Below are 12,544 nucleotides of genomic sequence, written 5' to 3'. Positions count from 1 at the left end.
TTTTCTGACACACAGTCTCTTCAGTTTGATGTTTGCTCTCAGTTGTATTTTTATCTCTCTCAGTTTTCTCTTCAGATAGAGTCTCCTCTAAAAGTAAATGGTTCTCAGTCATACATGTTTCATAATTCAAAGAAGTGTAAGTATTTAAATGTTTCTTCTCTTGAACAGATACTTCAGAGGGAACAGATTCTTCCTGTGAGGAGTTTGCAGTTCCTTCTTGTTGACATTTGAAGTAGCTTGACTGAACTGGCAAACCAATATCAAAATCTTTTCCAAGTTCTTCCTTCTGTTTGCTGGGCTCATTACACTGAATTTGAAGACTATCGCCTTTCACAGCATTACATTGTGTCTCATAAACATCATCTTCACTTTTGAAAAATTTTGAATCCTTTTCTTTCCAAAATCCTTCTTGATGCTTAATTAAACTCGTGTTTGTCACAAGTTTTTCTTCATAGCCTGCCTTGTCCTCTAGAGCTGTCTCTGATATAATGTGTTCATTAGGAACATCTGTACCAGATTCTTTGACTTCAGTTAAACTTGTGCCTTCACTACATGCAATTAATACAATTGAATTGGCATCACTTCCTTCAATTTGAAAAGATTTTGAATTTGCCTCACTAATTAAGAGTTCTTTGTTGAATTCCTGGGTTTTTAGAGCACATGGATTGCCTACATTTTGTTGACTGCTCTCATAGTTTTCTTCAAGCTGATTAACGTTAATATTGTCTGAATGTCTGAAAGGTTTCTCTTTCAATTCTGAACTTTGATCTAAGGTATGTAAAACACAATGAGAGCTTATTAACTGTTCATCAGTTAACTCCTTGGATGGGGCCACTGAATCAGAAATATTATCCTCCTTTTCTTCTTTGAACTCAGAATCCTGGATGTTCACTTCACACAAATGATCAAATGTTGTTGTTGAAGATTCTGCAATCTCTGTTCTCACTACTTCTGACTGATTTGTTAAATGTAAATCTTCTCTATTATCTTGTGATTGGAATTCTAGTGAACATGCAGGTTCCTCCTTAATTTCTTTCAATATATTTGAATCAATTTCACACTGATTTCTAGAGTATTCTCTTATTTCACTATGATTACAATGATGTTCCTTTTCCTGAATTTCTACATAAGAATTAATAGAAAAACAGAGGGAAGACTCAGGAAGAGAAGTATTCTCTCTTGATGGATCAACAGGTAAAAATAATGCTGTTTTGTCTTCTTGGATTACTTCAGTCTGATCTATCCCAGTCTGAACAACAATTGGTTGTACTAAATTTTCTTCAACTTCTGTATTAATACCAGGACAGGGGTGAACTGTTAAATCTTGATAATCTTCTTTGTCAAAGTCTGGAATAGCCTCAAATGGACACTCACCACTGTTCTGCAAATCTGTTGTTGAGTAATTATCTTCCTCTTTTAGCACTTCATCATAAACACTGTTTGCTTTACAACTTGTCAAAAGTCTTGTATGAGCATTGCCTTCCACTTCACTGACAATGCCTTTTGCAGAACTTCTAATCTTTGGTTCTAGAACTAATTCTTCACATTTCTCTTCACTGCAAGCAATGTTATCTGAATTGTCATCATTTGATTTGTCAGATTTTCTTCCATCAACAGTAATTGTAATTTCTTCAATCAGATTCTGTCTCTTATCTCTGTCTGGATTTTGCAGAGAATTCTGAGGGGATGAAATATCTTTTTGATATAATCCATAATGTCCATGCTGATCATCAGTCTCCAAATTTGTATTTGATCCCCATAGTACACCCTGTTTTTCTCTTACTTGAGTATCAACAGCAACAGGCAAGTATAGATCTCCTTTATTGGCAAAATCTTGACTTACATTAGAATTACTCAAGACAAACAATTCAGAAGACTGGCCAGTATTCAGTTGTTCAAATTTCTGCTGATTGGGAGTGGCATAGATTTCTTCCTCCTCTGAATTTATGGACACTTGTACTGTGACACATTTCACATCACAACCTTCTGGGTACAGATTTGAACTATGTACAACATTAACACTTTGCTCAATTGGTTGACTTGGGTTATTGGAATTGGTGAGGTTTTTCAATGAATTCTCACCTGTCTGTACAATATCAACATTTTGATCAATTGGGTCATCACTGTCAGTAAGGTTGCTCACTGAACTAACATCTGTTTGATCTCTTGCATCATTTCCTTCATCTTCAACATCAAAAACACCAATGAAATCATCCTCTGTTTCACTATCAGAGTGCTTTATGTTTGACTCATCACTCAATGACAAGTTTACACTTGTGTCTTTGTAATCATTCTGATCACTGACGAGTATATGTTTTATTACAATGTCATGTTCAAAATCACTTCCTTCAGATGGACAAAAATGAACGTCCTTTTGGTCTTCACCTATATGTTTAGAATTTTTATCAGAAGCTAATGCAGAATACTTTTCTTTTTCTTTCCCATAAGGCTCATATACATGGTCATCAGATCTTGAAATATCAGAGTCCTTTCTTGTATGAGCAGATGAATATCCTAACACAAAGTCACAATCTTTGTTAGTTTTGTCTTTTCTAGCAACAAGGTCACATTTAACAGATCTACTTTCACTTTCACTAAAGATCCTTAGTTCCCCATAGCAGAAGCTTTTGCTTCGTTTAATTTCATTGGTCAGTCTGGAATCCTCCCTGGAAGCTAGAGGAGCTAGGATCTCAGAGGATAGCCATCGGTCAACTTCAGAACTGACCAATGAACATTCACCCGAGAAGTTCCTGTTTATTTCTGCCGAGTAGGAAGATCCTATAGAAGATGGTGGAAAAGATGAACCAGCCTTTATAGAATCTGTAAAATTTCAATATTTTTTTCTGTAAAATTTAAACATATTTTTTCTGACAAAATCAAAGATAAAAAGTTTTACTTCAATCATTTCATTGCATTTCAAATTGCTGAATAAATAAAATTTTAATGTAAATAAAGTATATGTTTATATAAATACAGATTATTGAATTTTTTAAATCTAATTATTTCAAGCCCAATATTTTACATTTTCTAGCAAAATGAATTAATATAAAATTTGAAATAATCTTGTAGAGACTGATAAAAAATATGCATACAAACCTTCCAAGCCATTGTCTGTGCAAACTGAGTGCAATTTCCTCCTGAATTCCCTCCCTTCTAATCCTCTATCTTCTACATGTGACCTGTATCCAAGTTCTAAACTAGAAACTGAATGTTTCAACATGTTTTATCCTTCCATAGCAGAAGTGCAGATGCTAAGTCACAAATCAATTTGCCTGAATGGATCTACTCTATAGTGAGGTTTACACAGCTGGTCCCTTTCTAATTAGTGATGGGTTTTCCTCCGAGACCAATGTTCTGAGCATAATTGAATTCAGCCAATATTTCGGTACTATATCTCTTTCTCTCTAACTCTTCTCTCTCTCTCTCTCTCTGACAAGTATAAGAGAGTATTTATATAACTCAGATCATGCATTGGTGATCCACATTTCCAAAGACTTAAAAAATTAAACCCTTTGAAATAATTGTCAGGTGTGATGCAAATTTTATAATATTATTGATCACAAAAATCATTACTGCCAATATAAATTTGAAGATTTGGTGAATTATGTATTTTTTTCTAACAAAGTGTAACAATTAAGTGATGAATTCCAAACAAAGTCATTTGGGTCCAGACTTTTAAACATTTGTTTTGTTATTTCACATTGTTACATGTATACCTGTATACTAAACTTGCTCACAACCAGTTCCTTAACATTTTACCATACAGTATCTATATTGATTTTTTTTTCAATTTTTGTCCAAAATTACCCTGTATTGCATACTGTAAATTCACTTATTTTCATGGGGTCAAATTTTTGTGGTTTAAAGAAAAAATATTGGTTCGAGGGTTTTTGATATTGAGGGTTAACATTTTACTATTTTCTTAACATTTCATGGGGGACATGAAATCGTGGGTCACTTCACACCAGGAAATCGATGAAAATTAAACCACCACCAAAATTAGTGATTTTACAGTATATGTCTGAAAGAGGGATAAATGGCAAATCTGTAAAGGAGATTTATAATTATCAGTTTCTTTGAGGTTTTAGTTTAAATCTTTACTTATCATTTATATGAAATAGAGAAGACATTAAAATCCTTGACATAGCTGGGCCCCTGCGAGATGAAATTCATAATTTCAGGAACTTTGATGAATCGTTCATGAAAATTCATGATGTATTCATGACTGGTTCATGACTGGTTCATAAAGATAGTTCATGAATTTTATTCATGAATATATTCATAAAATGTAGTTCATGAACAAATGATGAATATATATGAATATAGGTAATTTTCAGTTTAAAAACAGAAAAAAACGTTTAGTTCAAGGTAATGAATGTTCATGAATTTTCATGAAGACTTAATTGACACAAGCGATTGCCAGAAAACACTCATAACTCCCATAATACAACTTTTGCATGCAAATGCAGTGTTGAACAAGCCCATGGTATAATCAGGTCCAGTCCAAAGACTATTTCTATCTACGTAGCTATTAATAGTAATTAATGCAAAATTGTTAATTTACGACGTAATCAATTTGTGGCCAAAATTTTGTTGTATTCATCATCAGTGTGACTGCATTTAGAAATTTGGTACTCACCATGTTGCGCCATTCAGCCGTTTGCCCACAAAATGCAAGTAATGCAAAAAGTAGGTAAAAATAGCTACTTTGGGTAGGTTTAAATACCTACGTAGCTATTAGTTAATAGACTTTGTACTGGACCTGATAATTTTTCATTTATCTACTATCTAAAAAATATAAATCATGAAATCTGTATACATTTCGTGTTTTGATTATAATTAACCAAACACTGCATCATGATAGCCAGCAATTTTTTTTTTATTAAATTACCTATGTTCCTTTATTATTTTAATTAACCAGTTACATTGAAAATGTGCTTTAAATAATCTTATTTTTCACGACGCAACGTACTTTGTTCGACCGAATTTTCTCTAATGTCAAAATTAAAGCAAGTTGTGAGAAACTGAAACAATTAAGAAAAAACTTCGTAATCTTCGTTAAAACACGTCATATATTTATTTACAACTAAAAAATTATATGTCTTATCCGTACTGTACCGTACTATTCGTGGGTCGAAACGTTAAACGCTTTATCCCCATACAAAAATATTGATGTAGTTAAAAAGTCATACTTTTTCCATGCATCGTGTCTAAATGATACAACACAGATTGCATGGTTGTGAAGTATCTATGACATGATCCACATTCGTATTTTTTTCGTCTATTCTCCCATACGTCTTCATAGTTGTTGTCCTCCCGTTCCCTCGTCCGCCATATTTGTTATGATAATACGAAACGAAGACGCTCATTGATGACGTAAAAATTTTCTTTGATTTCATTAATTGATAAAAATTATATTCATTTTTAAAATTTAATTCCAGTGAAAAAATATTCAGATAGTCTTTGTTATTTTTTTAAAATAAAAATATTGGGAATTCGAAACTATATCCTAGCTCTGCCTTACATTTTTAAGAACCCAAGTTTCCATTGGTGAAGACGAAAGGCGCAAACTTGAAACGCGCAAGACGTTGGAAATGTGAATGATAGAGTAGGAGGATCGATGTTAAAGTATTATAATTAGCGTAGTCATTCTTTGTCAGCCTCTTAAGGAAATATCAGAATACGAAGAAGGAAGAATATATATATTCAGAGGATAAATCTACTTTGCAGCCATAACTTCAGAGATTAGTGGTGAGTTACAAAAAACGGTAGGCAATCACTGATTTAATCATTTAATCAGATATCTGTCGGTAGATGTTACTCTATTTGTTAAATTATTATGCCTTTTTTTAAATGAAGACTTTGCCAAACTTTGCTTTGAGTGGGGATCCAACCAAAGTAACATACATTAATTATAGATAAGCTAGTTTATCAAAAAATTCATATGCCTATTGACCTACAACATGACAGCCGAGGGAAATAAGCAAACTTCCTCTCAGACTGCTCTATGGAAGAACTGCTACCCCTTCTAGATCTGCTTATGATGCATAAAACTAAAATTAATAAAACTTGCAAGAAAAATATGTTTTTTTTCTGTATCTTTAGCTAATGGCAGGGAAGGGGATAAAACCTAATTTTGGTAAATTTACAATAAGAATTCAAACTTTTTAAATTTAGAGTATGATTTTTTTTTGAAAGGGGGGTGGGGGTGGGTGGGTGGGGTTCCTGACCACTTTTACACTTGTAATCTAATGGTGCTTTAATTGATTAGATAAGGCACATACAAAGTGTTTTGACCCAAGACTGGATGCTAATAAGAGTTGTGTAAAATGAAAATTCTAAGTTAAAAGTCATATAATTGTTTTATTGTAAATTTCTAGATGACAAGAAACATCTTGAGAAAATAAAAGAAGGAACTGGAGAACTTAACCATACATTTCAGGATGCATCAGTACGTATGAAAAGTTTCTTTTAAAGTGTAACCCAAACAGTTCAGCTCTCTTAAGTTAATCTATTAGAATAATTATACTTTCACAAATTAAAATGATTACACAGACACAAATAGTCTATCATTGAAAATGAAATATTTTTTTCTAAATAGCATCCTGTTCGAGCAAATATTTTCAAGGCAAACAAATTTGCTCCTTAAAAAAAGCACCAGCTTCATCATCTGATTCAGCAACAGAAAGGCAGTCACCACCTGCCACATCACTAAATACTACAGGTAAATCAAGCAGGTTAATGTACAATAGTAACCTTTGAACTGTTTGCAGCATCTCTCTGCACTTACCTTTTTAATATCTTTTTTTTTTTTTTAAGGGAAAAAAAATCTTATTTTTGTTATAAATTGCCTGAAAATTTCTTTTAATTCTGTTTTAATAGGACACTTTCTTCAGAAAGTGACACTGAAGATTTAAACCATAAATTTAGGTCCAGGGAATCTTTAGACAAAGACAAATTAGTACTTTTCATATTTAATTATGTTATAGTGTTTAAGCCATGATAAACTTTTAAGAATCATTGTTTTAATATTGGATGACCTGTAGTCCTAGGTAAATTTATGATCCCCTTTGCAGTTTCCCCTTTGCAGTTTCGTTTGCAACTTTATGTCAATCTGTTTTGGTAAATGTAACTTTTTAGCATTACACACCAAAAGTTGCTTTTAATACTACACTTTTCAGCTAAATAAAGAGTATACTATATATTTGTAGATGAATTTTTTTAGGTGAATGTTCTTGGCAAACTTCATTATAATACCATGTTCAAGTGTAAAAATGTTAAAGTTTAAGATTTGTTGATTCTCATTAGTTAAGAAATGTAACAGAAATCTTCATGGACATTTTCAGAAAATCTTTGTTCTTGTAGGGAAAAGGGAAGCAGTTCATAAGCGATGTTGATGAGTTGAGATCAGAAGATAAGAAACTCTGCAAAAAAATCTGGCTCTTGAAAAAACAAAAGAAAGAAATGAAAATATGAATGATATTCGATCAAAGGATCCGAATGATGAAATTCTGGAAATTCCAAATGGAGAACCAAGAAGAATCTTGGAATTGACCATTTCTGCTCAAAAATGCTTGAAAGCCCTCAAAGCTGTTGCCCTATTGCTAAACAGACTTTTCTCCTACACTGGAATTAAAAACTGTTCCATTTCTGGCGAAAAAAAAAACAACTTTGAATTATGCTGAGGAAGAACCCCGCCCTCCTCTTGACCAAGTAAGGTTTAGGATTCTACAAAGAGTCGTGTTTGAAATTTTTCATAATTTTACCAGGAATAAACTACATGTACACGAGAAATTCAAAACATTCACAAAGTTGCAAGTAAGTGGTAAGGCAATTGTAAAGCCTTCAATTCTATGAAAATGTGTTGCCATTTGAATGCTGTTTTTTTTTAATTGTTATTAAAAGAAGAGGGAGCTCAAATTCAGCTAATATCAGTTCTTTATGTCTGTCTGTAAACAGTGTTTCAAGATACTTCAACTCTTTCTAGTTTGTCACTTTAAATATTAAATAAGAGTAAAATAAGATATACATGTATATATAATTATGGATATCAACTTATCAGAGTTGTTTACTTTAAAAAAAAAAAAAAACACTTAAAGACATTTTGTTGCCATTGTTGGAAAACAAACAGAAATTTTGTGAAATCTTTCAAGATGCTGTATTATAAAATATCTTCTTTTACAGTTTTTTGCTTGATTAGACTTCTTGCATTTTCATGAATAAAAGTGAATAGTACAATTGCATTTTTGTATACAAATAAGCAAGAATATTCATGAATAGTTCATGAATTTTATTCATTCATGAACATTCCTGAATAAATTTTAAAAATTATTCATGAACAGTTCATGAAGATGCAATGAACTTATTATTGGACAATTCTTAAAATGATGAATCTTCATGAATATGACTCTTCATGAATTATTCATGAAAAAATATATTCATGAATATTCATCAACTTTCTTTCATGAATAAAAATTCATGATTTGAAAATGTCCAATAATAAGTTCATAGGATCTTCATGAACATTTCATGAACATTTCATGAATAAAATTCATGAATAATTCAAGGAAAATCATGAATTATTCATGATCATCTCGCAGGGGGAATGTATGATTAGTAATTTGAGTAATGCATCATTTTGAAAAAAAAAATCCAGGCCAATTACAAAATTTTCATAATCCTAAACAGCTTTGTAATACATTTTATGGTTGCAGTGCTGTAAACATGTTAATTTCAAAATAAAATTTTGAGCACTCCCAAGTGACTTATTCCTGCAGTTTCAATCAAATGAACCAGAATTTGACAACAAAAGTTTAACATGTACTTTTTGGCTAGGAGTGCTGCGTTGTACAATATCAAAACACGTCCCTATTACACTTTATCATACGCCATCAATTTCTGCCCATGTATTTTTCATTCACATTATGGCTTTTAATTAGTTCCCTTATTGCTAGTGTATATAGGTTCATGGAGTCTGTCTGAGGTCCTCAATCTGTGTACTGCTAGAAATTTATTCATCAAATATTATATAATCCAGACAGAGCACCCAGAGAGCTTAACATCTCCAATACAGAGCACCTACAGGGCTCAACATCTCCAATATAGAGCACCTACAGAGCTCAACATCTCCAATAAACAGCACCTACAGAGCTCAACATCTCCAAAATAGAGCACCTACAGAGCTCAATATCTCCAATATAGAGCACCTACAGAGCTCAATATTTCCAATATAAAGCACCTACAGAGCTCAACATCTCCAATATAGAGCACCTACAGAGCTCAACATCTCAAATAAAGAGCACCTACAGAGCTCAACATCTCCAATACAGAGCACCTACAGAGCTCAACATCTCAAATACAGAGCACCTACAGAGCTCAACATCTCAAATACAGAGCACCTACAGAGCTCAACATCTCCAATACAGAGCACCTACAGAGCTCAACATCTCAAATACAGAGCACCTACAGAGCTCAACATCTCAAATACAGAGCACCTACAGAGCTCAACATCTCCAATACAGAGCACCTACAGAGCTCAACATCTCAAATACAGAGCACCTACAGAGCTCAACATCTCCAATACAGAGCACCTACAGAGCTCAACATCTCCAGTATAGAGCATCAACAGAGCTCAACATCTCCAATATAGAGCACTTACCAGTGATTTTTTTTGGGTCAAAATGCCACCGATATTCAGCTGTTTCCCCTCACAAAAATAAACTATTTTTTCCCAATTATTAGTATATTTTTCCCAATTTCAAATATACGAAAATTATGTTTTAATTCTGAACAAAAGTCGCTAAATTAGCCGACAGAGTAAATACGTTTTTATTCTTCAAATCCATGCATATGCAGCTGATTTTTTTAATGAATGTGTAACTTAATGCAGATATCCATATAAGCAGATAAGTAACTTATAATATTCTCAATGAATTGGTAAATACTTCCCAGATACAAGCACAGGAGTCGGCAGTTTTATCCATAAAACAACATAAACAACAACCAGTGAGATTCGCGAGCGTAGCGAGCGTGCGCTACGCTCGCGAAGCTCACTGGTTGTTGTTTACATTGCTTTATGGATAAAACTGCCAACTCCTGTGATACAAGTCATATTGCATGTTGACATAATGATTTTGGTTTGACCGCCATTATTACATAGAGGGTCTGGCTAATAACAGGAAATGGACAACACAAAGGTTTTCACTAAAATCAGGGGAAAAAACAAACAGAAAAGACTGTAAACTTGATTATCAATATAAGACAGTTTACTAGATTATGAGTCTAGATGGTGGTTATTTTCCTTTTTTTTTTTTATAAAATTAGACAAAGCAATTCCAAGAAAATAGAAACTACAAGCATGTGACTAATATAAGCCATGTTCACATTCAATAAATTATTGATGTTAATTTTTTTAAATGATTATTTTATGAATTTAAATCAAATTTAAAGTTAAAATCAAACAAAATCTGTTGTTGTTACTTAGTTTGATTATTTTATGTATTTTTTAGCATTCTAATTTACTATAAATGATTTTTCCCAATTTGAGGAAAATGTCGCTAGTTTTTCCCAATTCAAAAGGAGGGGGCGGTGGTTTAAAAAACACTGCCTACAGAGCTCAACATCTCCAAGATAGAGCACCTACAAAGCTCAACACCTCCAATATAGAGCACTACAGAGCTCAACCTCTCCAATATAGAGCACTTACAGAGCTCAACATCTCCAATATAGAGCACCTACTGAGCTCAACATCTCCAATATAGAGTACCAACAGAGCTCAACATCTGCAATACAGAGCACCTACAGAGCTCAACATCTCCAATACAGAGTACCTACAGAGCTCAACATCTCCAATATAGAGCACCTACAGAGCTCAACATCTCCAATATAGAGTACCTACAGAGCTCAACATCTGCAATACAGAGCACCTACAGAGCTCAACATCTCCAATATACAGCACCTACAGAGCTCAACATCTTCAAAATAAAGCACCTACAGAGCTCAACATCTCCAATACAGAGCACCCATAGAGCTCAACACCTCCAATATAGAGCACCCAAAGAGCTCAACATCTCCAATATACAGCACCTACTGAGCTCAACACCTCCAATATAGAGCACCTACAGAGCTCAACATCTCCAATACAGAGCACCTACAGAGCTCAACATCTCCAATATAGAGCATCTACAAAGCTCAACATATATTAATAAAAACCACATATCTGACATATTCTTGGTATTTGACATATACCACATATTTGATATATCCTTGGTTCTTGATATGACCCTGGCATTTGACATATACCTAATACCTTTCATATCCTTGGTAGTTGACATATACCACAGTTGACATATATCTTGGTATTTGACATATCCCTTGTATTATGGTATTTGACATACATAATCCTGGTGTTTGACATACATGTATCCCTGGTGTTTCACATATCCCTTGTATGTGATATATTCCTGATATCCTACATATCTGTGGTATTTAACATATCTGTGGTATTTGACATATCCCTTGTATATGACATATCCCTTGTATGTGACACATATCCCTGATATCCTACATATCTGTGGTATTTGACATATCCTTGGTATTTGACATATCCCTTTTATCTGACATATACCTGCATGGTCAGGGTTCTCCATAAGAGCCGGCACCCGAATATTTGTGGCAAATTCGCCGCCTACTTTCTGTAGGCCTAGTGAACAATTATTTAATATTATAATATATACTAATAGCAACTTAACATTAAGTAAAAAAATATATACTAACAGTAATTCAGCAGCTAGGACTTATCAATGAGTCTTCCTTTGTGTTCTGCTCTTGGAATATGATTTGTTCTAGAATCATTGCATCATGGTTATAACACCCAAGGGACGTGCTTATCAGAGGCAGAACAAATGTCTTTATTAGGGCTTAATTATCCTAATTAGGGAAAACCTTGTCATGAGGATTCTTTGTTGCTGTTCTTTATTTAGTAAGCTCTAATCAAAATCAATCATTTTATCAAAATCAATAACATATTTGGAATGTATGTTATTTGAATCAACATTGTACTTAAATTTGTTATAGTCTCTATTTTATTTTAATTTACCATATTCATTACATGTTATATTTAAACTACTATCAAAAACGAACTTTAAGTAACAAATCTACTTAATACAGTCAAGCATCGTTATCTCAAACTCAATGGGACATCCGAAATATTCAAGATATCCGAGGATTCAAGATATCCAGGGTAAAATAAGGGGATGGGACTTCCAAATCACTTCGACCTATCCATGGTATTCCATGGATATCCATGATATCAGTGTTCAAGATAACGAAGTTCGACTGTATATAAATTGAGTAAATTATTAAACATGTACCTTCACACTTCTACATAATTACTAGATCCTTCAGGCCACAATTAAAATATTGTTGGTTTGGCGTTGCCGACTTAGTCTTTATACGTTTGGGTCGGTAGGTAGGGAAAATATTTTTTTTTAAATTTCAGAAATGGTACATGTTATTAGTATCCGAACGTCATGGGTTTCCGATA

The 12,544-nt window shown here is 33.2% G+C and overlaps 1 protein-coding gene across 1 annotated transcript; it reads left to right on the top strand.

Moving 5' to 3' along the window:
• The first annotated feature begins 6,108 nt into the window (after positions 1-6,108).
• Positions 6,109-11,112, top strand: LOC133189255 (uncharacterized). Its single transcript, XM_061324659.1, has 4 exons — positions 6,109-6,139; positions 6,381-6,451; positions 9,202-9,611; positions 10,761-11,112. The coding sequence occupies exons 1-4, from the start codon at positions 6,109-6,111 to the stop codon at positions 11,110-11,112; spliced, it is 864 nt and encodes a 287-aa protein (XP_061180643.1).
• Positions 11,113-12,544: the final 1,432 nt, after the last annotated feature.

The sequence above is a fragment of the Saccostrea echinata genome, unplaced genomic scaffold (assembly GCF_033153115.1).
Source record: "Saccostrea echinata isolate AGI-Se365-2 ecotype Australia unplaced genomic scaffold, CSIRO_AGI_Sech_v1 ptg000017l, whole genome shotgun sequence".
NCBI lineage: Eukaryota > Metazoa > Mollusca > Bivalvia > Ostreida > Ostreidae > Saccostrea > Saccostrea echinata.
Note: the sequence above shows the minus strand (reverse complement) of the source record. Positions and strands in the feature narration are given on the sequence as shown.

What these genes read in the sequence shown, in the direction of transcription:
- LOC133189255 (XM_061324659.1), top strand. Translation starts at nt 6,109, where the DNA reads ATGGCAGGGAAGGGGATAAAACCTAATTTTG. An exon ending in GGGGATAAAACCTAATTTTG is followed by an intron (nt 6,140 to 6,380) that starts GTAAATTTACAA and finishes GTAAATTTCTAG; the next exon opens with ATGACAAGAAACATCTTGAG. An exon ending in TACAGAGCTCAACATCTCCA is followed by an intron (nt 9,612 to 10,760) that starts GTATAGAGCATC and finishes TCTCCAATATAG; the next exon opens with AGTACCAACAGAGCTCAACA.